This window comes from Ceratotherium simum, chromosome 29 (assembly GCF_057802395.1).
Source record: "Ceratotherium simum simum isolate JZ-2026a chromosome 29, ASM5780239v1, whole genome shotgun sequence".
In the NCBI taxonomy this organism is placed as follows: Eukaryota; Metazoa; Chordata; class Mammalia; order Perissodactyla; family Rhinocerotidae; genus Ceratotherium; species Ceratotherium simum.
In genome coordinates this window covers 3,911,590-3,939,029 of record NC_141928.1, presented here as the reverse complement: position 1 = coordinate 3,939,029, position 27,440 = coordinate 3,911,590, and the positions used below count along the sequence as shown (strand labels likewise).

At 58.4% G+C, this 27,440-nt stretch overlaps 1 protein-coding gene across 2 annotated transcripts in view; it reads right to left on the bottom strand.

Moving 5' to 3' along the window:
• Positions 1 to 1,576: 1,576 nt before the first annotated feature.
• The window catches only part of SARDH (sarcosine dehydrogenase), a 70,227-nt gene continuing 44,363 nt past the window's right edge, over positions 1,577 to 27,440 (bottom strand). For both annotated transcript variants that reach the window (XM_087418838.1, XM_014782303.2), the window contains exons 18-22: positions 23,861 to 23,954; positions 8,802 to 8,964; positions 8,132 to 8,300; positions 5,457 to 5,592; positions 1,577 to 2,867 (exon numbers count right to left, since the gene is read on the bottom strand). In XM_087418838.1, coding sequence (XP_087274964.1) covers positions 2,742 to 2,867; positions 5,457 to 5,592; positions 8,132 to 8,300; positions 8,802 to 8,964; positions 23,861 to 23,954 — 688 coding nt within the window. In that variant the 3' untranslated portion in view covers positions 1,577 to 2,741. The remainder of the gene's footprint in view (positions 2,868 to 5,456; positions 5,593 to 8,131; positions 8,301 to 8,801; positions 8,965 to 23,860; positions 23,955 to 27,440) is intronic.

Sequence of the window (27,440 nt, the reverse complement as noted above, 5' to 3'; positions counted from 1 at the left end):
TGGTGGGCCCTCTCCATACTCACTTCTGAGGGACCCGGAGCCAGAGGGCTCAGCTGCTCACCTCTCCAATAGAGACACGGGCAGGACCCCGCTGGCTGTCCTCTGGCAAGGCCTCTGGCCTCGCCCCATGGGGTAAAGATGAGATGAGCACTCGGGCCCCACCCAGGCTGGAAGGCACCTCCGTGGGAGCGCAGAGGGTCTTCGGCAGGCAGGAGCTCCAGTGGAGGCATCCCCAAGCTGAGGCAGAGTGAGGGTGCATGAGGGCTGTGCCCCCGAACCCCTTTTGCAGATGGGGTAGCTGAAGCCCAGGAGACACTGCCCAGGTCATGTGACAGGTCAGGGCCACCCCAGGACCTTAGCACGTGATGGGTGGGTTGTCCACAATCACTTAAGTCTGCCCCTAGCACCTCTGCTTTGATAAATGCTATCATTGCCACTTACATCAACTATGTTGGAGGGAGGTGGGCCTTGTGTCGGCTCCACGCAGGGGAGGCGTCTGGGAGGTGAGGGAGCTGGGAGGCACCTGGGCATTCCACTGTCAGGCCCTTGGTCCTCCCTGGGAGATGGGCACCTCATCCCTGCCAGCTGGTTCCTCCCCGCTTACCACACGGAGAGGAGACCCTCTGTCTGCCAGAGTGCTGGCCGCTCTGATGCAAACGCCCTTGCTGGGTGCAGGGATCTGGGACCCGTGCGGCCTCTACCGGCCCAGGTGCAGGCAGCCTCGGCCGCCTGCTCAGGCTGATGGACAGGAGCTAGCAGGAGAGTTGGGTAAGAAGGGTCCTGCCATCTGCCCTCGGCAGGGGCACCACCGCGCCCTTCCAGGGGCCTCTGAGCTCTAGGGACTGCTAAGGCTGGGACGTCCAGCCAAGCGCTGCCCAGAATTCCTGACAGGCCATATTCAGAGCCACCGTGAGGGCCCTGGTGCTCATTTTGTCCAAGAAAACCTTCAAAAGTGGATGCAGCAACAGGTATCTCTAGATTAGGGTAGGGTACGACTGCCCAGGGTCACTGGCATGGGACGTGTTCCCAGGGGAGGGTGATGTCATCCCTAAGTGGCCCAAGCCACATTCTCGGGGCCAGGGCTCTGCTTGGACCTTACTGCAGCCAGCAGGATCAAGCAGGTCAGCTCGGGAGGCGGCTCCCAACGGCCTCTCTCACGTCGTGACCCGGTGCCCTCTCCAGACGCACGAACGGGAAGGACGCATGTGACAGTTTCTGTTTCTGAGCTCAGCCCCAGAGGAAGGAGTCAGACTGGGACCCGGGTCCAACCTCCCCTCATCCTTAGCCCCCCGACAAGGACAGGCTGTGGAATCAACACATCCAGGGGCCCCATCCAGGGATCTGTGGCCAAACCACAGAGCCGGGGGAAGCGAGCCAGGCCATCGGGGAAGACGCTCCCCTCCTCTCTCCTCGTCAGGCCCCCCAGGGCCCCCTGGGCTTCCCCTAGGCCTCTTCTGCAGGAGCCAGTCCCCCCCAGCAGGGGGGCCGCAGGTGTTCCTTGGGCACGAGGCGTGTGAAAGCCAGAGGCCCCACTCCCCGGCCTGTGGTCTGGCCAGGGGGCCAAACAGCTCTCCATAGGTCATCTGAAACCTGAACATCCTCCCACGGCTTCAACTTTATTAGCCTGACCTGTTCCAGCTCGGTCCACAGCCGGGCCGCAGGGTGTGAGCCTCTGGAAGCAGCCAGGGCCCCCCAAGGATTGCCTGCACTCCAATCACCCCACTGCTTCTTGCGAGCGTCTGCGGGAACCCTGTGCCCCCAGCGCCTACCACCTTCTGCTCCCCAGAGGGCGGGCCTGTCTGGGCACGACCACGAGGTGCAGTTTTGGGGGGGCTGCCTGGCCCCCCTGGGCTGCGCAGTGGGCAAAGAAATCCTGCTGGCGTGAGCTGGGGTGGGGGGCGAAGCGAAGAGGGAGGGACCGGGGCACGTGGGCAGGGTGGACAGACACCCAAGCCGGGCAGGGAGGCAGGGTCACCTGGGGCCGTTAGAGAGTTCTGAAGAGCCAGCGAAGGGAGGGGCGCAGGGGAGTCACCCCCTTTCAAGGCCCTGTACACGGTCCCTCCCCTGGGGGCCGGAAGAGGAGGGAGACAAGGGCAGGAGCTGTGTGCCAAGCAAATGGCGAGGTCAAAGGCCACCCAGGCAGGAGGATTCCATCAGGTTCTTAATCGCCTCACGCCCTTCTTCTCCAGACCTAGTGAGCGAGGGGCTCTAGGGGAAACTGAGGCAGGAGATAGGGCATCTGCATGGGTGAGGGAGGGCACCCCGCTCTGCTCCCCATCTCAGAAGGCTTTCCCGTGAAGAACCGAGAGGTGGGGCAGACAGCACTAATCGGGACTGGATTACAGCACTCTCCAGCAGGGTCCTGGCAGCCCACCAGCCAGGCGGCTGGGAACACTGGGTGAAGCTCTTGCCTCCCGGCTTTTACTCTGGGCCAACCAAGTGTTTACCAAGCACCTTCTCAGGGCCGCAAGCCGGGGTCCCTGAGCCCAGGACATTACAGGTTTGTGTTTTGGGGTTGGGGGTGGACTAGAGACCACCCTTTGGTCAGTCAGTGCCGGGCCACTGGGTCCTCTTTCCACTCTCCCTGTCCGCATCCGTTTGGGGGCTGGGAGGCCTGGCCTGAGGGCAGGGAGGACCCAAGGTCGGGGCCCAGGTCCTGGGGCCCAGGGCGGAGCAGCCCCGCGGGAATCCAGGGCGTGGGGCGGCTCCTGAGCAGCTGAGGCCCCACCCTGCAGGCCCCGTCAGTAGATTCCCTTCACCCTCTTGTTGTCAGGGTCGAAGGGAGACTTCAGGTGAGCGCGGGCAGGGTAGGTCACCCCCATCCTCTCCAGGGCATAGTCCCCGCTCTTCACGAAGTCCAGCGAGACCTGGGAGCAGAAGAGGAAGGGGACACGGCTCGCTCATTATCGGTGGGTGCTGGGCCCACACCTACCTGCTTCTCAGAAGCGGGGTCTTGGCCTCGCTTCCTCCCCTGTGGGCAAACCCGTCACGTGCCGAGGGCCTTCTCTGAACCGAGGAGCTGCCCAAGCAGGCAGATGCCGTGACCCCTGTGCCCCTGAGTCGGACTTGAGCACTGGGGTCCAGCAGAGCCAAGGTCTGGCAGCCAGTGAGACCTCTCCCACAGGATGGCACGCCTCCCGCCCCAGTAACTCCAGGTCCCTGGGAAACAGCAGGAACAGAAACACGGCCTGACCCTGGGTATGCACAGCAGCTGCAAGCAGAGTAGAGCCGGGTGGCCCCGCTGGGGCACCCTGTTCTCCCCGTACAGGGATTATGCCCAGGGCTGGCCCACGAGGAAGGTGTCTCAGGGCTCGGCTCTGGGAGTCAGAGGACCCCTCTCTCCTGGCAACTCAGGACTGGATGAAAAAAATGAAAAATAAGGCTTCTGTGTGACTGCAGCATTGGGAGTGATCAGCTTCTAGACCAGGCTTCTGAGCCATGGTGGCACCATGGGGCTTAAAGCTCTGAGCCGCCCCCACCAGCCCACGGGCAGGTGGCACAGGCTGCTGGTGCCTTCAGAGGTCTGAAGGAGTGGATAACTCAGAGCCAACTCGTGGTCCTTGCTAAGAAACCCCCAGGAGACCCCAAATTCTGCTCCTACCTCCACAGCCTTTCCTTTCAAGGGGCAGGTTCTTAATCTTATAAAGGAATCTGGGCTATCCCACTGGCGTGCTGGTAAATGTTTAACAGCCAGCTCTCCGGGGGGCTGGGATGGGGCAGTCCTGATGTGTAGCGCCTGCCCCTTCCCGTGGTGTAAATACTCTGGACATCCCTGACGGAGGAGCTGGGAAGAGGTGGACACAGTCACAAGCGAGCCTGAGCCGGCCCCACCCTCCACCCTCCACTGGTCATCCCTGAGTATCCCGGGCTACCTGTCGGGCAGTGGTAAGCTCTCCTTCCTCGGTGACCTTAGTTACAAACCCGTCCCCGATGGAGGAGAGTACCATTCTCCGAAAGAAGAGGTCGCTGGGCCTGCACCACCCTCACCCAGCGCAGGTGAACACGGGGCTTCAGCCAGGACCCAGGGCTCCGTGTCTGGGGGTGTCACAGAAGGTCCTTTGTCACTGCCCAATGTCACCACCAGCGTGGCAGCCTCATCATCACAATTGCTGCATATTAGGTCCCCACTCTGAGGGGTGATTTGTATGACGGCCATGTGAGGCAGGTGGAAGTCTGTCCCTGCACAAGGGCAGGGTCATGGAGCCAGTCAAGAGCAGAGCCCTGAGGCTGTTGGTGCCAAGCCTGTGTCCTGAGCCTCCCAGTCCACCGCAGGGTGCAGACCCCCACTCCCCAGGACTTGCTGTAGGCCGAGGGTGGCAGCCACTGCGCTCTTTCCCCCTGGGGCCTACACACCAGGTCCAGCATGTCCCCTGCACCCCTGCCTGGGCTGGTCTGACGCACTCCCTCCCGCCTCCTCCTGGCTGCTCCTCCCAAGTACTCTTCCAGTGGAGACTCAGTGTGGGGAGATGGGGAGAGGCAGCCCAGGGTCCTCCAAGACTGTCAGCCGGAAAGCTCTGGAGCCAGGCCCAGCTGAAGGGGCATCCCAGCCCCCACGGTCAGAGCCTCTTGGGGCCTCAGCCTCTCAGCTGACTCCAGGCTGGTGCAGGACTCCAGGGAAATAAGCAGGCGAAGCCACAAAGGTGCTGGGAGCGACCATGAGCCCCTCTTCTTCATTCACCTCTCACCACCCATCCACACCACACGCCACCCTCTGTGACCAGCCCATCACTGCACAAGCGTGGAGACCCCTCACTGTGTTGAGAGCCCCTGCAGCCCCTTTCTCTGCGCCCCCTCCCCCGCCAATATGGAGGAAGGCATTTGTGGTCGGTGGGAGATGATTTGAGTTTATAAATGGTTGTTTGGGTAAAATGTTTAGATTTTCTCCACTCAGAACACGCTGTCCCTTCTGTCTCATTCCCAAGCTCCCGAAATGTGCCTGTGTGTGTGCATGTGTGTCTGCGTGCCTGTATGCATGTGTGTGCATGCACGTGTGTGCTAGACATGCGTACTCTCACGTGTGCACACAACCGTGTGCATGCACATGGGCGCCGCCTGGGGCGTGTCTGGGGTGAGGAAGGAGAGGAGGCAGGGAGAGGAGGAATGTGGGTCTTGGGAGGATTCGAGTCCGGCCTCTGCCCACCCTGGAGTCCAGCCCCGGGCACAGGATGGGCAGCAGCTGGAGGTTTGGTCTTTGGCTCCAGGGAGCAGAGGGTGTCAGCCCCGGCCCAGAGCCTGTTTCTGATCAATAGAAGCCCGGAGCTTCCAAAGTCAGATCCTTTCAGAAGGAAAACATAGAAACAGCTGCCGACTCTGCCCGGAGACACGGCCCATTTGTCAGTCGCCTCATTGTGTTCCTGTCCCCACGCCCAGCACACTCGGGGGGCGGTGACGGGTACTGGTGCAGAGCCTGGAGAGGAACTGGGGCTCCCCCGGGCAGTGCTGGGGAACGGACTCACCGGCCCGCCGCTGGGGTCCCGGATGTAGCCGTAGGCGAGGGTCTTATCGATGGTGAACCCGAAGTCGGCCCTCCGGACGTGGCCCACCACTTGGCCATTTCTCCAGATGGCCTCCAGGCCGAACATGGGCACTTTTCTGTAAGAAGCAATAGAGACAGCTGGGACCCCAGAGTCCCCAGAGGGGGACACCTGCGCTCTGGCCTGGCGGAGAGAAAGGGAAGCTGGAGCGTGCCCACCAGACCCCAGGCTCCATCCCTGAGCCCTCGCTGACTCCCAGAGCCCGGCCCGCCCGGGGACGCCGGGGCACAGGTCTGAGCAAATAAATGAAAGTACAGAGAACACCCCACCCAGGATCTGACGTCTATGTCTGTACAGACAGGCCCGTATGTATGTTTGGAAAAGGCCTGTCTTCAGATTTCTTTTCCACTTGACTTCTGAACGGTTTACAACATTACACCATGCGGCTTGTTCTGCTCTGTTGATTCTTCTTTTTTTACAGTATATGTGTAATTTATTAAAAGCACTTTTCTTTGTTACACGTTAGGTACAAATGCTCACTGTAAGACTGAATTTTTGAAAATTCAAAACAGAAAACAAAGAAAAGATTGAACTTCAATCACAGAGGTGCCAGCACCAGAGGTGACCGGTAATGTTTTTTTTTTTTTGTGAGGAAGATCAGCCCTGAGCTAACATCCATGCTAATCCTCCTCTTTTTGCTGAGGAAGACCGGCTCTGAGCTAACATCTATTGCCAATCCTCCTCCTTTTTTTTCCCCAAAGCCCCAGTAGAGAGTTGTACGTCATAGTTGCACATCCTTCTAGTTGCTGTACGTGGGACGCGGCCTCAGCATGGCCGGAGAAGCGGTGCGTCAGTGCGCGCCCAGGATCCGAACCCGGGCCGCCAGTAGCGGAGCTCGCGCACTTAACCACTAAGCCACCGGGCCGGCCACACTGGGAATGTTTTGGTGCAAATCTTTGCAAACCTGTCTCTCTTGACACTTCATTGGTGGTGTTTATCAAGGGCCTGTTGGGCACAAAGTACTGTGCTGGGTGCTGGGGACGCTGCACAAAACAGGGCAGCAAGCGCCTCCCTGGCCTCAGGGCCCCTGAGGGGTGGGTGACAAGGCTGTGCTGGGGGCAGCCGGGCGTGGTGGGGGCTGGTCTGGTAACTGGAATCGTGTGAATCCTACAGTGTGAAAGAGCCTGGACGGCGTGTGGGGTTCCGTGGCCTGGAGTGAAATGGTCTGGGCCCCACCTGTCCCGTGGATGCGGGAGGGATGGAGGGAGGTTTTGTAAACATGTCCTGTGTCCTCTGGTCTTACCCTAGTCCTACAGAGGCAGTGCCATCTCCATGTGACAAAACACGCTCAGGGAGGCCGCCCGCCTCCCCCAGGGCCCCAGAGCAAATCAGCAGCAGTTCTCTGTGACAACACAGCCGGCACCCTGGCCGTGTCTCTCAGGACTGGGACGCCCAGGCTGCGACACTGGTGGGCTTTGCAGAGATCACCTGAGCAGGGTGGGCTGGGCTGGGCCTGGCGCCGTCCGAGGCTGCTCTTAGAGCCAGACCACAGGCGCTTCCTGGAGGCCGGGCGGCAGAGGGGCTGCGGACACCCACTCTGTCTGCCAGGGGCCCTGTCAGCCCTCCCAGCCCCTGCGCCCGAAACTAGAGCTGAGCCGCTCCCGGGAGATGGCCCAGCAGTCATGTGGAGAGGCAGCCTGACAGGAGCCCAGACAGAGGCCGCAGGATGACGGCAAGCCCCAGCTCTGCTCACTCTCCCCTCCCATCCCGTCACTCTTGACTCTTCGTCTGATGGCTCCAGAAATCTGGGAGAAGTGGCACCATTTGTGGCTGACTGTCAGCTCCGAATCAACAAAGCCCAGAGCCACCGGCAGCCCTGGAGACCGTTGCTACTCGGGTTCCTGTGGAAGCCACGGCCGCGCTCACGCCTGCAGCGTCATCTGACAGTGACTCGGCCCAGCGGAATCCAGGTGCCTGGAATCCAGGGACAAGGCGGGCCTGGCTCCAGGGACATGACAGCGACGTGCTCAAAGCCGCCCCTTGGAGGAACAGAAGGAGTCGGATCCCCGACAGGGCTCTCCTTCCACCTCGGCCATGTGACTGGGCATGAGGCCCCCATCCCTGGGCACCCGTGGTCTCCATTTCTAAGCAGGGATGATGGCCCCAGCCTGGCCCTTCCCCAGACCATATCCCAGCCCGGCGGTGGGGGGATGTATCCGGAACACACGGGAAGGTCGCAGTGACTGGAAACCAGCTCATAGGAAGGGCTCCCCCACCTAAGGCCCTTGGCCTGGATCCACCCACAGAGAAGGGGCTTGGTTGGGCTGTGCTTCTCTTTGAAAATCTGCGTTTGAGGATGGTGTGCCCTCTCCACGTCCCCACGGGCCCTGCTGACCTGGGTTTGCCCCCCGCCCGGCCCTGGAGGGGTTTAAGTCTGCAGCCTCAGCTTCGGGCTCAGGCCTGGCCTGGAGCCCAGCTCCGCCTCTCCCGGGCCTCGGTCTCCACATCTGTAACGGGGCTGTGGCGTGAGTTCTGGGACAGGGGCCTGGCCATGGGAAGAGTCAGTGCCCAGCGGCTGACGAGAGGAACCAGGAGGCGCTGCCTGCTTCAGCTGCGGACAGTCACCTCCAATGGGCCCAGGAGCATGGGACACTCACTCGTCCACGGTGAAGCAGACCAGGCGCCGGCGGAGGCCCTCGGCCCGCTGCTTCTCCAGGGCCTCACGGCCCAGGAAGGGGACGGCGGACTTGAGCTTGCAGGTGAAGGCCAAGCCCGCCTCCAGGGGGCTGTCATCCGGCCGCAGGTCAGAGTGCCAGTGCCGGTAGCCTGGGGAGGGGAGACCACAGAGTCAGTGCCCAGCAGCGGGGGACTACCCCACCCTCAGCGTTGCTTCTTGCCTGGGCCAGTTGCGGGGAGGGGCATCCTCGACTGCAGGGCATCTTCCTCTGGGTGAGCCCCCGAGCCCAACCATCCCATCTGCATTCCCTCCTCTGCACCATCAGGCGGGGGTGTTGGGGAGGGGGCTTGTGAAGGGGCCAGGCAGCACGATAGGCCCCTTCCACTCTGATGTTCTTCAACTTTTCAGGGAAACTTAGGCACTGGTCTAAATTCCGCTCTAGCCCCAGCTCCACAATGCTGGGCAAGCCCCCACTTCTCCCTCCGAGTGTCGGATGCCAGCACCGTCCCTGGCCTGCGTGGGCAGTGAGGGGTCTGGGGACCGGACAATGTGGGGGAAGCAGAAGTGTACTGGGACAGGAGAAGCACAGGTGATGGACATGGGGGCCACAGCTTCTCTGCCCACCAGCGCCCTCCAGACCCTGCACACACCTTTCTCGATGCTCAGAGAGTCGATGGCCCGGTACCCCGCGTTGACAAGGCCATGCTTGGTCCCCGCTGCCATCACGGCCTGGTACACGGGCATGCAGGACGGCCCTGGGATGTGCAGCTCCCAGCCCAGCTCCCCCACGAAGGACAGCCTCATGGCCCGGACCTGGGGGGACAGGGCACAGCTCAGACACCAGCTGAGCCTAGACGACTGAGGTCAAGGCCCAATGGCCCCCTATTGGTGGACAGTTCCTACCGTCATCATTATTATCAGCTGGCCCTGGGCCCGGGCCGGCTGGCCACCAAGAAATGGGGTCTCCCAAGGCAAGTCCTCAGGAACACTCTGGAAATCTTTAAAAGGAAGGGGTGTCAAAGTTGGGAGAGAGAGAAGGTAGACACGCGGTTCCCAGGCCTCAGCTCTTCTTTTCAGTGACTATAGGAGTGTCCTGGGGCCGCCATCACAAAGTACCACAAACCAGGTGCATTAAAACAGCAGAAGTGAATTCTCTCCCAGTTCTGGAGGCCCGAAGTCCAGAATCAAGGTGTCAGGCAGCCGCTTCCTCTGAGGGCTCTGGGGAGGAGCCTTCCTGCCTCTTCCGGCTTTTGGGGGCCCCAGGCAGTCCTGGGCTGGTGGCCACACCACTCCAGTCTCTGCTCCGTCACACGGCCTCTGCGGCTGCCTTCCCTTCTCTCCTTTCTTATCAGGACACTTGGCCTCGGATGTAGAGCCCACCCTAATCCAGGACGATCTCATCTCAAGACCCTACCTTAATTTCATCTGCAAAGACTCTGTTTCCAAGGTCCCACTCACAGGTTCTGGGGTTAGGACACAGATGTCTCTTTGGGGGTCCACCATTCAGTCACTGCAGTGAACTTGGGCAAGCCTCTTAGCCTCCCACTGACCTTGCTTCCTCATCTGCAAATGGGGTGAGGAGCCGGGCCTTGTCAGTTTTAAGACGCTCTGGGTGAGTCAGTGGGGAGTTGACGGGAAGCCAGCAGCACAACTCACAGTCGCCACGGCTGCACCTGGCGGAGTCGGGGCGTCGAGAGGGGAAGCAGCTGGGCCCTGAGTGAGCGTTCCGATCGCTCCCCACCTGCTCAGCCTCGGCCAGGTGCTGGGATCTGAAGACAGACAGCCTCTGCCCACCCAGGACTCGAGTCTTAGAAGGACTCAGCATAAGCCAGTCCTGCGGCAACCACACTCCGGGTGGGCACAGTGCCTGGAAGGAAGGACCCTGCCTGGGAGGGACGGACCGGCTGGCAGGTTGAGAGGAGTCTGCCACGGCGAATGGAGGAGCAGGAGCAAAGGTGCAGGGACAGAGCCCGCGTGCCGGGGGGACGGGAGAGAAAGGCCTTATGCCCCGGCTGCGGGCAGCTGATTATGAAAGCCACTTGCGTGAGAGCTGGGTCCCAGAGTCCAGGAAAGGGACTGTGGGCCCCCAAACCCCATGGAAATGACAGTGCTGTTTACGGAGTGTCCGTGGGCTTAGCTCTTCACGTACATTACGTCCTCGAACTCCTTCATGGCCCCACGCGGTGGTGGGACCAGGCGAGGATGCAGAAATGAGCTGCAGAGGCGCCCTGCCTGGCTGGAGCACACGCAGCTCTGACGGGTTCAGCGGGTCCCTGGGTGCGCTGCACCTCTGTGTACCAGGCCAGCAGCTGCATGGAGGCCACCACAGGCACGGAGTGCCGCCCGGCCTGGTAGAATGCGCCTCTTCCTGCAGAGGCTTGGTTGCATGTGATTTACACACCCAGCAACTGGCGCCTGCTCCCTGGCCTCCAGGCAAACCCTTGAAACCATAGCGTCGCCATGCGCAAAGCCTGAGTGCTTGGCCCTGGGACTGTCCAGATCACAAAAGGGACATCAACAGCGCGTCAAGTCACAGAGCTCAGGGATTAAGGAGCCCGTCCCATTACTGCTCTGAGCTCAAAGGTCTGCCCGGTGCAGCTCTCACAGGGATAATGTCTGAGCAGAAAGAGCAGGAGGGTGTTCTCCCCACCACGGAACCAGCTCCTTATAACTCTGACATTCTAATCGCCCCGCGCCGAGGGGCTGGATTCCAAAAGCTTTTGAAACGATGCAAATTTGCTCTGAGTTGCCGTTTGCTCGGGCCTCTCAAAAAACTCAAAATTGACACAGAAAATGTACTGCTGACATTTCCCTGTTTCCCTGGTGCAAGCTGTAGGCCCCTGACAAAGACTGCCTTGTCAACAGGGTTCTAATTTTAGACAGCCTATGGAGGAGCTTGGGGCTCAAAGCCAAGCTCATTCTGAACCAGGAAAAATCATTTTTAAAGCTCATCCATTAATAGTCCAGGATTGAGGGTCCGAGTCAGACACACATGCCCCCAGCTGAGTGCAAGGGTTGACCGCAGGCTCCACTTGAATTCCAGGGTGGAATGGAGCTATCCCAGCCCCGTCCCCAGGTCCCAGGAGCCCAGCAAGGCCGGGGGCTGGCTGAGTCGGGCCCTCACTGTACCGCTGTGCACAGGCCCGGCCCACAGCAGGGCTGAATCAACACATCCAGGATGAAGGAGAGAAACAGGGGCGGACGGGCCTCTGGTTTCTAGCAAAACGAGGGCAAGAGTTTGGGGAGTTCCAGGTGTCTTTCTAAGTTTACAGAACCACTAGTTCTCTAGACATCTTGCATTTTTCTGCACTGAGGCAGTGGAGTTGGGAGAGCCCTCATTCCTTCTGAGCGGGGACACGTAATGTAGGAGAAGAACTAAGAGTGGGGAGGACTGGGACATGGGCTCTGGGTCAGCCAGACTCGGGTGGGGTGGGCAGCACCAGCACTTCCCAGCAACTCCCTGCCTCTCCCACCCTCAGTGCTTCCACCTGATAAATGGGCTGAGCCAGTGCTTGTGAGCACCAAGTTCGTGAAAAGCACAGTGCCTGGTATCCAGTCACCTGCCGGTCAGTGTTGGCTGGGATGGACTTTAAGTGCAGGCCCCAAACTGAGGCAAACCCCCCACAAAGCAGAGCTCTGCACTCCTGCGGGAAGCACTGGCTGTGGACAGAGTCACAGAATCGTGGAAGGTCGTCAGAAAGGGCCTTAGCCAGGTTTGGCTTCAACCTTTCCCTCCCCCTAAAGACTCCCTAAAATACTGTTGGAACTAATAAACAAATTCAGCAACACTGCAGGACGCAAAATCAACACACAAAAATCACTGCATTTCTATAGCCAAACAACAAACAATCTAAAAAGGAAATCTTTAAAAAAATTCTGTGTACAATGGCATCAAAAAGAAGGAAATACTTAAGGATAAACCCAGCCACGGAGGTGAAAGACTTATACATTGAAGACTATAAAACATTGCAGAAAGAAACGAAAGAAGGTACAAATAAGTGGGAAAACATCCCGTGTTTATGGATTGGAAGACTTAAAATCCTTAAGACCCCAATACTACCCAAAGTGACCTACAGATTCAATGCAAGCCCCATCAAAATCCCGATCACATTTTTTGCAGAAATAGAAAAACCCACCCTCATGTACGTATGGAATCTCAAGAGACCCCGAATAGCCAAAACAATCTTGAAAAAGAAGAACAAGGCCAGAAGACTCACACTTCCTGATTTCAAAACTTACTACAAAGCTACAATAATCAAAACAGTGTGGCAGTGGCATAAAGTCAGACAAATAAACCAATGGAATAGAAAAGAGAGCCCAGAAATAAACCCTCATGTGTGTGGTCAAGTGACCTTCAACTAGGCCGCCAAGACCATTCAACGGGGAAAGGACAGTCTCTTCAACAAATAACAACAAATTGGACAAACTGAATGTCCACAGGCAAAGAATGAAGTTGGACCCTTATCTTACACCATATACAAACGTTAACTCAAAGTGGAATAGAGACCTAAGTGTAAGACCTAAAACTGTAAAACTCCTGGAAGAAAACATAGAGGAAAAGCTTCATGACATTGGACTTGGCAATGATTTCTCGGATATGACAGCAAAGGCACAGGCAACAAAAATGAAAGATGGTCAAATGGGACTAGAGCCAACACAGAAACTTCTGGGCCTTGAAGGACACAATCAGCAGTAAAAAGGTGACCTACAGAATGGGAGAAGATATTTACAAAGTGTATATCTGATAAGCAGTTAATATCCACATATATAAAGAACTCCTACAACTCAACAACAACAAAACAAATAACCTGATTAAGAAATCAATAAAGAACTTGAATACACATTTCTCCAAAGACGAGATACAAATGGCTAACAAACGTGAAAAGGTGGGCAATATCACTAATCATTAGAGAAATGCAAATCAAAACCACAATGAGATATGACTTCACACACACATTGGGATGGCTACTATGAAAAACAAAGCTCCTAAATGACTAGTAAATTTATATTGTTTTTCAGTGGGAAAAAAAGAAAAAAAAAAACAAGGAAACCTCAGATGTCGCCATCTTATCCATAATATACTGATACGAATTAAAAAAAAAAAAAAGCAAAACAGAAAATAGCCGGTGTTGGTGAGGAGGTGGAGAAATTGGAACTCTCGGGCACAGCTGGTGGAAATGTAAAATGGTGCAACTGTTAAGGAAAACAGTATGATGGTTCCTCGAAAAATTAAAAATAGAATTACCATATGACCAGCAGTCCCACTTTTGGGAATATATCCAAAAGAATTAAAGATCTCAGATAGATATTTGCACAGCCATCTTCACAGCAGCACTATTCACAATAGACAAGAGGTGGAAGCAACCCGAGTGTCCATCGACAGATGAACAGATAAACAAAATGTGGTCTATCTATACAATGAAATATTATTCGGCCTTAAAAAGGAAGGAAATTCTGTCACATGCTACAACAGGGAGGAACCTTGAGGACAATACGCTTAGCAAAACAAGCCAGTCCCAAAAAGACAAATCCCAGATGATTCCACTTCCATATGTAAAGTAGTCAAATCCATAGAAACAGAAAGTAGACGGGGTTGCCAGGAGCTGGGGGAGGAGGGGGGATGGGAGGTATTTAATGAATATTGAGTTTCAATTTTGCAAGATGAAAATTTTCTGGAGATCTGTTGCACCACAATGTGAATGTAGTTAACACTACTGAACTATATGCTTAAAAATGGTTAAGATGGGGGGCTGGCCCCGTGGCTTAGCGGTTAAGTGCGCACACTCTGCTATTGGCGGCCCGGGTTCGGATCCTGGGCACGCACTGACACACCACTTCTCTGGCCATGCTGAGGCCGCATCCCACATTCAGCAATGAGAAGGATGTGCAACTATGACATACAACTCTCTACTGGGGCTTTGGGGAAAAAAAAGGAGGAGGATTGGCAATAGATGTTAGCTCAGAGCCGGTCTTCCTCAGCAAAAAGAGGAGGATTAGCACGGATGTTAGCTCAGGGCTGATCTTCCTCATACACACAAAAAAATGGTTAAGATGGTAAAAACAAAACATTCTTTTCTCCCTAGATGGGCACCAAAGCCCAGAGGGCCTGAGTGATTTGCACTTTCCTGATGCTCTGGGCGCCAGGAGTGAGGGAGAGAGGCAGGAGACCCAAACCCAGGACCCCAACACAGGGAGGGAAAGTCCAGGGAAGCAGATCCGAGACAAGGAGCCTAGGTGGGAAGCCCCACCTGTGTCCAACAGAAGTTTAAGGAGATTCTAGAGAGGCTACGGAAAGGACAATCTCTGAAAAGATAATGGCAGTGAATTTTCCAGAATTGAAGGGGGCCAGTCATGAGCCCTCAGACTGCAGAAGCACAAGGAGCACCGAGCAGGATAGATAAAAGCAAATTCCTGCTGAGAAAACGTGGAGGTAAGAGCAGACATCAGAGAGAGAGAGAGGTGAGCAGGGAGCGAGAGAGACAGACAGAGACAGAGAGACTGAGAGACAGGGAGGAGACAGAGAGAGAGGGAGATGATCGGCAAAAGCCACTCAGCTGACTCCAGGTGACTTACTGGCAACAACAGATGCTGCTCGACTTAGAACAGTATCTTTGAAGCAGAGCCTTGAACATGTCTGTCAGCCTAAAAATCCATACCCTTCGAGAGGGAGGGAGAAATGACGATTTTTCAGAAAAACAGAGCTTATCACTCACAGTTCTTGGTGAAAAACTTTTCGAGGACGTACTCCAGCAAAGAGGTAGACAGAGCACCCAGCACCCTGAGAATGGACCGCCACTTCGACCTGCAGATCCAGGGTGAACCCTGAGCAGAGCCTCGGCCAGGTGGAGGTCACCCTGGGAGTGAGGCTGACCGAGGCAGGGCCGACTCTGCGTCCAGTCTGGAAATGGGTGCTTGGCGACCAAGCCCACCGAGAGTGGAACTAAGGAGGACGGCTAAATCTGGTCACGTGGCTCCCTGGCCATAAGCATCCTGTTATCAGCAGACAGATTTAGCTCCGCAGATGAACGGCTGGCGCTGGGCCTTTTGTGAGGCAGCCCGCTGGCCCGGTGTGCTGCTGGGGGCTGACGGCCTCTTCTGCTTGGCCCAGCCAGGGTGACGACTCAGGAATCAACAGGGCTTGGCCAGTGCCCATCTTTCCAGTGGCCAGTGCTGTTCTGGCCAGTTTGTCCCAGAGAGGAAGGAATCACTCCTGAAGCCAGCAGGAGCCACCTGCCAGCTGTGGCCCTCTTGGAGGCTCAGGCTCCTGGACCAGAGAATGGGGACCCTAGAGGACCCCTCTGTGAAAAGACATCACACCCGGAGAGCACAGACCCACCAGGTCTCCACACGTAGGTGAATGTTGTCACCACTGTCACAGTTCTTTTCCATCCCAAGTTGGCCCAAGGACCCTCTCCTTTTGGAAGGTTCTGGGCTTCAGACCCTCCACCAGGACCTGCCCTGGAGGGATTCTGTGGGAGCTGCAGACAACTCTCAAGAGTGAGAGGATTCTCCCCTCTGCCTGGCCCCTGTTTCATTCAGGCCACTAAGGTGACCACCGAGTCGGTCAGCAGGGCAAGCTGCGGGAGGCCCCTCCCTGCCCTGGGCCTGGCACCGTGTCCCCGTCCTAGGCGGCCTCCACCGCAGCGGACTCAGCCTTCTCTGCCCTATGAGGGCAAGGTTGGAACCTGGAACCCGAGACATGGCTAATGCCTCCGAGCTCCCAGCCCAGGGCTCTGCGCACAGTAGGTGGTCAGTAATGTTCACTCGTTCTGCACAAGGTCGCTTGCCCCAGACAGAAGTGGCAAACTCAGGCAAGACGAAGCTTCTAGCCACCCATTCCACAAACACCCGTGCTCAAACATCCCACGGGGCCCCGGCACTCTCCCAGGCTCTGGACCCTCCACAATACCAAGGATGCTGCCCAGCCCTGCTGGCACTCACAGCTGATGCAGGGCAGGCGAGGGGCCAGACACTCGCCGGAGCAGGCGCCACAGTGGCCTAGAGTGTGGCTTAGGACGACGCACACCTACTCGGTTTATTTATTTTTTATTTTTTATTTTTTTTTATTTATTTTTTTCCCCCAAAGCCCCAGTAGATAGTTGTATGTCATAGCTGCACTTCCTTCTAGTTGCTGTATGTGGGACGCGGCCTCAGCATGGCTGGAGAAGCAGTGTGTCGGTGCGCACCTGGGACCCGAACCCCGGCCGCCAGCAGCGGAGCGCGAGCACCTAACCGCTAAGCTACAGGGCGGGCCCCTCACCTACTCGGTTTAAATCTAAGTCCCAATGTTGCATCCCTGGCGACTGGACTCCCTCTGAGTCTGTTTCTGCAAACCTTGGGTGGTAATAGCGCATCCCTCACAGGGCTCATGGGAGCACTCAGCAAAGTCATCGCCGTAAAGACCCAGGCAGGGTGCTTGCTGTTAGAGAGGTAGGTGCTACCAGCACACCCATTTTACAGATAAGGAAACTAGGACTCAGGGAGGTCAAGGCACTTGCCAGAGGCCCAGGGATGTCCTGGAAAATGATTGACAGACAGTTCGTGGGGGCGGGGGGGGGTTGTTCTGTAGCATTTACCACTTTCTGTGGTGTGAATACTCCCACCGTGGCTGATTTCAGGCTCATTTTCCTACAGATTCAGTGGTCAGCTCTCGAGAGGTGACACACAGTGTGGTCCCGCACACTCAGAGGAGGCCGTGCAACTACTAAGTGGCAGAGCAAGGGCTCAGCCACGTGTCTCCTGTCCTAACACCATAGGACCACGCTCCCGGCCCCGGACTGACTCATCGAATATTCTTGGGTGGGAGGGGACATGCTCAGGTGTCAGTAAAATGCGGATGGGGGGCTTGATTCCATGCTTGGTGCATCGCTGAACTTCCCACCAGCTTTCCCTGGAGACGACTCGAATCCAGGGAGGTGCTGAGTCCCAGCCACTAAGGTCACCCAGACGTCCCAGGCAGGAGGCCATGTCGCTACTGTGGAATGCTCTGGGCACATGTATCATCAGAACAAGCCCGGAGTGCGCCTTTCTGGGTAAATATCACAAGAGGGCTCGAGTGGCTGCACCCAAGACGTCAGCCGGCACATCCGACCTTTTCAGATCATATTAGCTCAGGGAGGTTTTACAAGTTTCCTGGGCGTTGGGTTGTGTAACAGCACTCCCGACACCAGGCGCACCCTCCAAACTCAGTCACCCCTCAAATAGACGAGGATCCCAGGGGCCCCGGTGGCAGAGGAAGGGCAGAGATCAGAGCATGTGCAGCCCTCTGCAGGGGCCTGGGCCCTCGCTGGGCGGGTAGGGCCGAGCCTGGTGCACTGGAGGCTGCCTAGGATGGGGACATGGTGCCGGGCCCAGGGCAGGGAGGGGCCTCCCGAAGCTTCCCCTGCTGACTGACTCAGTGGTCACCCTAGCGGCCTGAATGAAACAGGGGACAGGCAGAGGGGAGAATCCTCTCACCCTTGGGGACCTGCAGCATCCCACAGAACTTCTCCAGGGCAGGTCCTGGCGGAGAGTCTGAACCCACTGGAGAGGGAAGAAGCAAGGTGGTGAGAGGTTGGGAGAATCTTCATTTTTCAAACCCTCTGGACACTCCCAAGACACCCTTGATTCTAAAAACATTCTGCTACGGAGTGCCCCCCCTCTCCTAGCGGGCTGGCCCAGAAGGCTAGAGTGTGGTGATGGTGGTGGTTCTGGTGACAGTGACTGAAAACCAATTTTCCAAGAATCAGAATAAATAAGAGGTGTGATGCTCAAACCACACTTCACAAACTTGACCCTCTCTGAGGCTCTAACAAGCTCTGCAGAAACTGCCCAATCCTCAGGGCTCCCCCTCCAGCCCACGGGAGTGCTGGGTCAGCCACAGACCCCCACCCCCGACGCTCCTGTGAGGATGTACACATCCTCGGCCGGGCGCCCCTGAAGCTGCAGATTTCAAGCCACTGATAAAAGCCAAGGATCATCCTCCAGAAAGACCCTGTCTGCACCCCCAGACCATGGCAGGGGGCTGCAGAGTCAGAGCACCCAGCACTCCCTGCAGATCTCTGAAGCGCACACCCCGGGATCCTTCAGAGCCCCCCAACCTCACTCCAGCCACACCTGTCCTTACACTGTCACAGCCAGAAGACGTCACTGTCCCCCACGAGACACCTTGAACAGTGGCCATGGTCACCACGTCCGTCTCAGCTACATCCACAGAAGCCCTCATGGCCCGCAGCTCTCTAGGGCCACAGCGTTTTGCACAGGCTGTGCAAAGCGACTTTTCAGGCGGCGGCTGAAGCCCAATTGGCAAACGCAGGCTCTGTGAGTTCTGGGCCTCCCGCGACCGGAGCCTGACTGTCTGTGTCACACGTGCAGGTGGGAGAACGTTCCCTCCGGAACTAATCCAGTCCTGACGGTGCCACGGCAAGAACGCCACACCATCAGGAAAAGAAATTCAATTTCCTTTTGACCTGAAATTAATTTTCAGAAGAAAATCACTTTATCACTGTGCCTCACAATGAGCTTTGAGCCCAGCGCCTGCTGCTTTCCAGAGGGGGCCCCATCCTCGGCCGAGGCGCCGGGAACACCGTGTCTCCCCCGGTAACCAGGCCAGGAGAGCACTTCCCACTAGGAACCTCGCCGGCTCTGAGGCCAACATGTGGGAGGCAAAGACATCTGGTCAGTTGGCCGCCAAGGGGACCTCTTCCCCGCCCCCTGTTCCTCCTCTAGGAATGCAAGGATCCCGGGAGTCTGGGGCTGGTCCAAGCATCTCAGAGAATTATTACAAAACAACAACACCGCTCAGCTGGGGACACCGCTCAGCTGGGGTTGCCCACCCATCTGTTTGCTGTGAGCGTGGGTCACCGAGGGCAGCAGCAGGGTCCTCGCCCACTCTTGGGCCCGGGCTGCAGTTCCAGGCTCTGGCCCTCATCACTCCGTGCACTGCGACCAGGAGGCCTCGCCAACCCCACAGGCACACACATTCCTGTCCTGCATCTGGGACAGGGTGGCTGGACTCCAGCGATCTCCCATAAATATTTGGCCCAGCCCGCTCTCCGGCCCCAGCATCTCTTCACGCTGAGGGACATGGCGTCAACACACGTGGAAGCCAGCACAAGATATTATTTAGGAGAATATGAATTCCCCCTGGACTCGGAGACAATTCAGGATGTCTGGACAGACGGACAGGGCTGCCCAGAAAGGATTTTAGACATTGTCTAGTCTTTGTGCTATGGATGGGAAACTGAGGCCTGGAGTGGTGGTCCCACAAAAGGCTGGGCGGGACTAGAAGCCAGGCCTACGGGCTCCCAGCTCTGTTGAGCACTGGGGTGACTCTGCTCCAGAGCCCGTGGGTTCTGTGCTGAGCCGGCTCCCACCTCCCCACCTGTCTGTGAGGCCACCTCGGGCGGGGGCCCAGGGCTGCAGCCAGCCCTGCTCCCACAGCCTGAAGTCCTGTTGGCGGCTGCCTCCCCCACGCCTCTTGCTGGCCAGTGAAAGGGAGGTCATTGTATCCCAGGCTTGGACCGTCTGGGAACATGTGGCCTGGGCCACTGTGAGGTCAGTAAAACCCGGAACATCAACACCAAGGAGCCAGAATCTTTGCTGTTTTGCCCTCACCTCCGCAGTCCTCAGGAGAAGGCGGGTGGCTGCAGCAGGATTCCGCGCGCCTGGGGCCCCGGCCGGGCACCGTCCCACCACAACCTCGTCTCTTGACTTTTCTGGCGCTCATCTCCCACAGCTCACGGGAGCTGGGCCCACCTGGCCACCCGGGGACTCTGAGCCCCCTGAGAGCAGGACAGGGCCCCCCCAGCAGGCCACAGAGCAGTAACCTGCATGGACGTGACATCTGGCCCCGCCAGGCTGCCCCCAAGAGCGGCAGGGAGGAGCAGTGGGGATGAGAGAGGCCTGATGCTGCTACCCTCTGCCGGGTGTCGAGTCAGTTTCCAAATGAAGACAGTTAAGGACCTGCGCCTGATGGGCCCCACAGTGTCCAAGGACACAAGCCCGTCAATGACCCCGCAGCACCAGCTGATGACATTAAATCTGTGTGTTCTGAGATTGGCTGGCCCCTCTAAGAGTCAGCCAGTGACCCCCTGGCCCTTGGCGCTGGCTGCCTTTGTGGCCTCGGGGGACCCACGGGATAAGTTTCTGGCTGAGGCTGTGGGAAGAAGTCTCTGCTGGCCACCCCAGGGCATCTGTTCCTCTAGTCCTGCCAAGGGGGCCAGGAGGCAGGGGGATGGGGCCCCCGTGGGGAAAGGGGTGGGATGCTGGCTGAGGTGGTAGGGAGGGGATGCGGGAGCTCAGGGCCAGCTGCTTTAAGCCCCTGGCTCACCACTGTCCACCTGGGGGCAGTCCTAGGGCAGAGGTCCCTCACAGCACGGGCCAAACGAACGAGCACGTTCATGGGACCCTCCTCACTTCCATGCCAGCGTCTTGGGGAGTGGCCGCCACTCAGCGCCCAGGCCTCTCTCCGACTCAGGCTGGGCTGTGGCTGCAGGTTCTTTCCTGACCCCGTCTCAACTAGGCTATAGGCTCCTAGCAGGTGGGGGCGGCATCTTCCATCCCAGAGCCCCTGCGTCCGTCTCAATGCCCAGCATCCGACGGGCTCCAGGCCAACATGTCCGAGATTAATTCTAGAGCCAGGCTTGCAGTGGGGAAGGGGGACTGTGGAGAGAAGGGTGGGAGGGGGCAGAAGCTCAGCATTGGGAATAGATCCTTCAGGTTAGGATAAAATGCTAAACTGAGAACTCAGCTGAGAATCCAAATTGGCCAGATATGAGCTGATGGTGTCAAGTTCCCGCAGGCAGGGACTGGCTTGGAAAGCTCTCCTAAAGGCCCAGAACAGCACTGGGCATGGGGAGGAGCAGAAAATACCAATGACGGGCAAGAACACACCACGGAATGACCCGGAAGGCAGGGACCGTGTACCCGGGACACCGCTGTCTCTGGGTCCCGGTTCTGAGGAACCTGTCTTAGCTCAATAATCAGTCATACAGGAGCATCATCAAAGGAAACTCATCCCAGGGCCGTACAAGGGGAAGAAATGGCCCAAACGCAATGTCCACACTGCTCATGGAGCCATGAGAGGACGACACAGACGCTCCAAGTGGTTCTCAGAGGCTATTTAAAGGAACAAGAAAACTATCACAACGTCGTAAGAGAATAACGCCACGTGTGCAAACCACGTGTGGGACAATCTTGCTTCTTTTGTAAAATCTGTAGACAGAGGTGAGGGACAGAAGCTGGAAGGAAATATGCTGACTGTTAACCTGGCTTCCTCTCGGGCGGAGTTAGAGGGGTTTCACTTACGTGTTCTTATTTTACAAATGTCCCCGATATTTACAGTGAACTACTGAAGCCCATCACCTCTTCAGCCAGACCCTGCCGTGGGCGAGCTTCCAGCCAGCAGAATCTGCTTCGCGACCTCCCATCCCCACACTGGGGTCACGAAAGGGAGGGCCCAGAGAGGTCAAGGGTGGCACCTGAGGGGTCAGGCTGGAAGTGAGGTCTGCACCCCGGCCCCCCACTCTTACCCCCATGCTGCACGGTTAGGGCTGGAAACAGTCATGAGCCTGCGTTTATAGAGCAATAAAATACTTTTTGACACAAGCCGTGAGCCAGTTCCAGGGGAGACAGAGAGGAGGGGCAGCCCGCAGTGTCCTACACCCCATTCCCAACCCGGCATCCATGGCGCCCCCACCTGGCCTGGCCCGCCTGTTACCCCAGGGAGGGATTCATCCTGGAAGTCTGGCCTCTGCTTCCCCCAGCCCCAGACCTGGCCCAGCCCGGCTCCCGGGCGCCGCAGGCCAAGGTACGGCCAGAGAGCCACAGGCTAGGCCTGGGGAGGCAGCCAGGGGCGGGGAGACAGCTGGAACCCCCTGTCCAAGAACAAGTCCCAGGTGGCTTTGGAGCGGCCGTGGGCTGGGAGGGGAAGTCTTCCCACCTGGTCTTCTCCCCTGCGAACCACACACGGCTGAGCAGATGCCAAGCTCACAGCTCTCCCTCTCCCTTCACAAATTAGAACCCAGCCCCAGACAAGGCTGGACGCTGCATGGACCCCTGCGGGGCCGAGGGGGCCTGAGCCACAGTCGGGGCAGACTGGATACCGCCCCACTGTGTCCTGGGGTAGAGCTGTGCCTCTCTCTCAAAGCACGCACCCTCTCTGGTCTCGGCAGGCAGCTTTGCACCCAGGAGGCAGGAAGCAAGCTAGACGGAGACATTCCCCCAGCTTCCTGCCCCCCAGCACGGCCTCCAGAGATCACAGGCGGGAGCAGAGCCCGGCCAGCGCTCCCGGGCTCTGCAACGCTGCCTTTGTCTCAGCTTCTCTGGCAGCCTGCTCCCACTGACGACAGAGCAACGTTGTTTATTTGCTAACAGGACCCAGATTCTTCCTGACCTCCAGGCCCTCTGAGGCCAGGATCGCTCTCCCCACCAAAACCCCAGATGGACACGTAGGATGTAGAAAAGGGGCAGGTGTCCCCAGATCTGGCTGTCCGTCCGCCCTCACCCCCCTCACGGCCACGTCCGTGTTTGTGCGTTTTTTGTTTCATTAGCTGGGTGCTCGGGCAGTCCACCAACCTCTCCGAGCTCAACTGGGAACACATGTCCTACGAGGTAACAGTTCCTACACCACAGCTGTCAAAGGGCCTGGCGGTGACTGCAGCCAGCATGACTGCCACCCCCGCTAACAGCCATTCTGCCCCCTGGGGACACTGGGTCATGCCGGGACCCATTTTTGGATGTCACAACTGAGAGTGCTCCGGGCATCGAGTGGGTGGAGGCCAGGGATGCTGCTGAACATCCTGCCCAGCCCAGGACGGACCCCACACAGAACATCTGTTCCGAAATGTGCATATGCCAAGGCTGAGCCGCCCTGTGGTGGAAGCTTCCGCTCTGTTGTGAGGAGGAAACGAGAACAGGGCCCGGCACTGGCGAGCCCTCAGCTAACAGCGGCTGAAATTACGTTACCTCCTGCTTCCCCGCGGCCCCGGGCGGTCAGAGCGGAGATTGTGATGCTTCTTTCCAGCAAGGACCCTGGGGCCCAGGAAAGCGGCGTGCAGACCAGAGCTGGACCCCGGCCCCGGCCCCAGGCCCCTGAGGAAGCTGGTCGATGCAGCCCCGACATGGTCTGTGGTCTCGGGGGCTTCGGGTCCCGGGACCAGGACTTTCTGGAGCTGGGGTCGGGGTGGGAGGATGCTCCCTGGGGACTGCCAGAGCCCCCCTCAAGCAGCGCCCCCGACCTGTGACGTCAGCGAAGAGGGGCAGGGAGGACACATCCGGAGGACAAGCGCCTCCTCAGAGGACAGAAGACCCGCCGGGGCAGCGGAATTGCTTGGCTGTCCCCAGCCTTGTTTCCAAGGAGGCAAAGGAAACAACGTGTTACCCTGACTTGGGAGGGTGTGCCCTGTGCCTCTGAGGAGGGGAGCACGGGGCAGCTGTGCAGGCCGAGGCTGAGGCCGGCCCCTGCAGAAGCTCGGGGTGGCCCCAGCGCATGCCAGGCTCCGGCCGGAGCACGGGTGGTACCCGACTTGGACCCGCTGCTCTTCCTCGGTTCTAACAGCCCGGGGGCAGGACCATCTGGCCCCACCTCACAGTGAGGGACCAAGGCCCAGGGAGGCCAACAGACTTGCCCAAGAACACTCGGGCTCCCAAGTCCCAGCCCCGGGTGCGTTACCTTGCAGCACACTGCTGCCACTCACAGCCCAGGGGACGGTGGCCAGCTGGTACCTACCAGGTGCCCGGCGGCTCTCACCAGCTTGTGGGTGGAGAAAGGGAAGGCCTCGTTGCTCAGGTCTGCGTCGAGCACCTCCTGGAGAATGGCCCGGCTGCAAGCAAGAACAAAGTCGGTCTGTCAGTCAGTCCACAAACACTTGCCCAGCGCTCCTGGGTGCAGGCCCTGGGCCGGGAAGGCACTGGGGATGCAGCAGTGAGCGGGACAGGTCCCTGTCCTCAGGGGCCAGACCGACAGCGAACATGGTATTAATATAAGCGCACCAAGACAAACACACGCCAAAAACACGGTCAGATGAGAAAGCGACCTTCAGGGGGAGTGGTGACAGGAGCAGCCGAGCCCGGGTGGAGACCAGACTCACAGAAGCGGCCCCACGGTGCTCTCCTCCTCAGATGGGCCAACAGGGCCCGGGCAGTGATCTAACTGCCTAACGCCTCCCAATCCCCCAGGCCAGTGGGCAGGTGTATGAGCCCCCAAGGGTGGCAGGCGCTTCTCTCCTGCCCACACCGCACGCCCAGCACAGTCGGCTCTCATGCTGGAGGGGTTGCCCAAGACCTCACAGCGTTCACGGAAACCTTCACTTCCTGGGCACCTTGCCCTTCTGCCTCCCTCCGGCTTGGTTCACACCTCCTGCACCCTCCACATTCCCACCCAGGTCCCTGTCCCTGTTGAACCCTGAGTCATGCTTCCGGTCTTGGATCTGCTGTCACATCCTCCAGGAAGCCCTCCCTGACTCCCTCAGTCTGGGTTTGGTGTCCCCCGCCAGGGCGCCCCCACACTGGTTGTGCCCCCACTAAACCAAGAGGTCCATGCCAACAGGGCGCCTATCCTGACATGCCTGGCACAGAGAGGGCCCTGGGTAAAGAGGACTGATTGAGAACGGCTGGCTTCGCACTGCAGGGAGAGCTCCCCATTGGCAGGAGATGGCCCTCCACTTCTGCCCCACAGGGGTCCCAGTGGGTGCTGGGGCTGCAGGGTGGCCGCTACCTGGAAATGCTGCCCACTATAATCCCCACCCCCACGGGGCCTGGAGCTGCCAGCCCACACCGGCCCGAGGTGCCTAGCGTGCTGCAGTCAGCCAAGAGACTTATGTAACACCTGCCCACACCCACGCAGTGCCAGCCCGCAGAGAACCCATATCCCGTCCTCAAGGAGCACGTCCTCTCTGCGGCCCTGGGGGCGGCTGGGCCAGAGCAGGGGAAGGAGCCTGGAGGGCTCAGCAGCGCCAAGGGAACCTCTTGCTCCGGCCCATGTCTGGGGTGCGGGAGGCCACCCCTCCCCGAGGGAGGCAGCAGCTGGTGCTGGAGGGCACAGCTCCCAGCCAGAGACCCAAGATCAAGTCCCAGCTCCTCTGCTCACCCCCTCACCCCATCTAGCCTCAGGCCCGTCATACTCAGGGACAGAGATGCCACCTCACAGGGCCCTTGTGAGGAACCAGTGAGACAGCACACGCCAAGCTGCGTGGCATTAATAATTAACACAGTGATCACTCACTTCTGCACTGACAACACTGTCCCTGCCAGCCACATGCGGCCACTCGAGTTTAAGTTAATTAACATCCAAACTTCAGTCTCACCAGCCACATTTCACGGGCTCAGTGGCCACATACGGCTTAGCGGCTACCGTATCAGACCACCCAATTATGGACTGTTTCCAGAGAGTTCTATTGGACAGCAGGTCATAGAGCATCTCCCGTGGTCCAGATGCTGTGCTAAACACTTGCCACGTAACAACTCAGAAAGTTTAGCCCTTATCGGTGGTGCTGGTAACACTGTTATTCATACAAGAAACTTAGGGTTATTTTTGAAAGAGAGAGGGCACTTTGGAGGAGAAAGTTAAGAAATTACCAGGAGGAGGAGAGCTTCTTCCTCTCCTGGCAGCCATCACTCGCCTCCCACCTGGAGCAGCTTCTAATGAGGCTGGAAGAGGCTGGCCTGTCTCCCGGGGCTGTGCCTTGATCAGTCCGTCTGGCGCCCCCTCGCTCCCCTCCCCATCTGCCTCCTCCACACTAAAAATAGCCCACTCCCTGTCCAAGGTCGCCATGGCAATATAGCCTAGGCTTCCGAGGCCAGGCCTCGAGCTTGGACAGCCAGGACCCTCACCCCCATTCACCCAAGAGATGAGGAGGTCGGGCTCACCCAGGGGAGAAATGAAAACCACCCCCATGGTATCGGGGCTTCCTCTGGGCCAGGCGTGGGGCAGGCATGTTCCATGCATTATTCGCGGAGCCCCAACACCCCTCCCCTCCAGCCACCATCCCTGCTCCTCTCCACACATCTCCTTCCTCTCCTCCCCTCCTTCCCCAACACAGTCTCACCAGCCCTCCCTTGGGAGACTCTCGTCAAGTCCACAGGAGCCCCTGAGTGGCCAAACCCAACGGTCAGTCCTCGGTCCTCGTCCGCTGGGCCCATTGACCACCCGGACAGCTCCCACTCCCTCCTCCAAGTCCCTGCTTGGCTTAGCCCCGAGGCTCCTCACACACCTGCCGGCCTCCTACGCCCGGCCCAGCATCAGAGACCCGGTTAAAGCCCAGGTCTAAGCGTGTCCCTCTTCTGCTCAGTCCCCTCAACCAGAGGCACAGCCTCTGGCCCTCAGGCTCTCACTCCGCTGCCCGCTGAGCACCTCTCCCCCGCCCTGGCCTCCCTGCTCTTCCTCAGACGCACAGGCGCTGCACCCGCTGCTTCCTCCGCCTGAAACACTGTCCCTTGAAGAGCTCCAAGGCCTGAGCCTCATGTCCTCCAGGGCTTTGCCCAAATGTCCCCTTAATAGATGTTGGTTTTCGTGGGCAGCCCGGAGTCACACCCTTGATGGTTAGAGCACGGAACCAACTCAGCCAACGAACTATTCACTTGTTCAGCAAGCACATACTGCGCGTCTGCCGCGCGCCCCTGAGCCAGGCGGTGCCCCCACAAAGACGGCCACAGCTCAGCCTGGGCAGCGAGGTCGGCCAGTCCAGGACCCAGCTGGGGAGCCGCTGGCTTGGCCAACTCTGAGGGACCTGGGAAAATGGAGGGTGGTAGGGTGTGAGCACACTGACTGGGGATCCCAGCGAGACCTCGGATCCTAGCAAGACCGCCAGGCTAACAGGGGTGTCCCCGGGCCAGAGCCGTGCTTCGTCAAAGCACGCAGCTTGACTAGAGGCTCATCCGCCCACTCTCTCTCCCTCCCGCTGCCTCAGGGCCGCCGATCCCATAGTCTTTCGGGAATACATCTTCCCTTCTACACGTTCTCCCTCCTCCCCTGACTCTTCCCCGTGCCGCTCCAGTCTGGCAGAGGACTGTGGAGGCCGCCTGATGTGTGAGTGCCGGAGCGCCCACAGCAGGTGCACCATCGTATAGATGCTCAAGGTGTGCAGCTTTCCGAGGGCTCGGGGCTGTGGGGGGTGCCCATTCCCATCAGCCCTGGCACTTGCTAGCTGTGTGACCCCGGGCAAATATCTCTACCTCTCTGTGCCTCAGCTTCCTCCCCAATAAGAACAAGAACAATTACAACCACCTCAAAGGGCTATGATCAGGATTGGAGGAGATGTTGGCACAGGGCTTGGCAATCACAGGCGCCCGGTCGGTGGCTACTCACACGA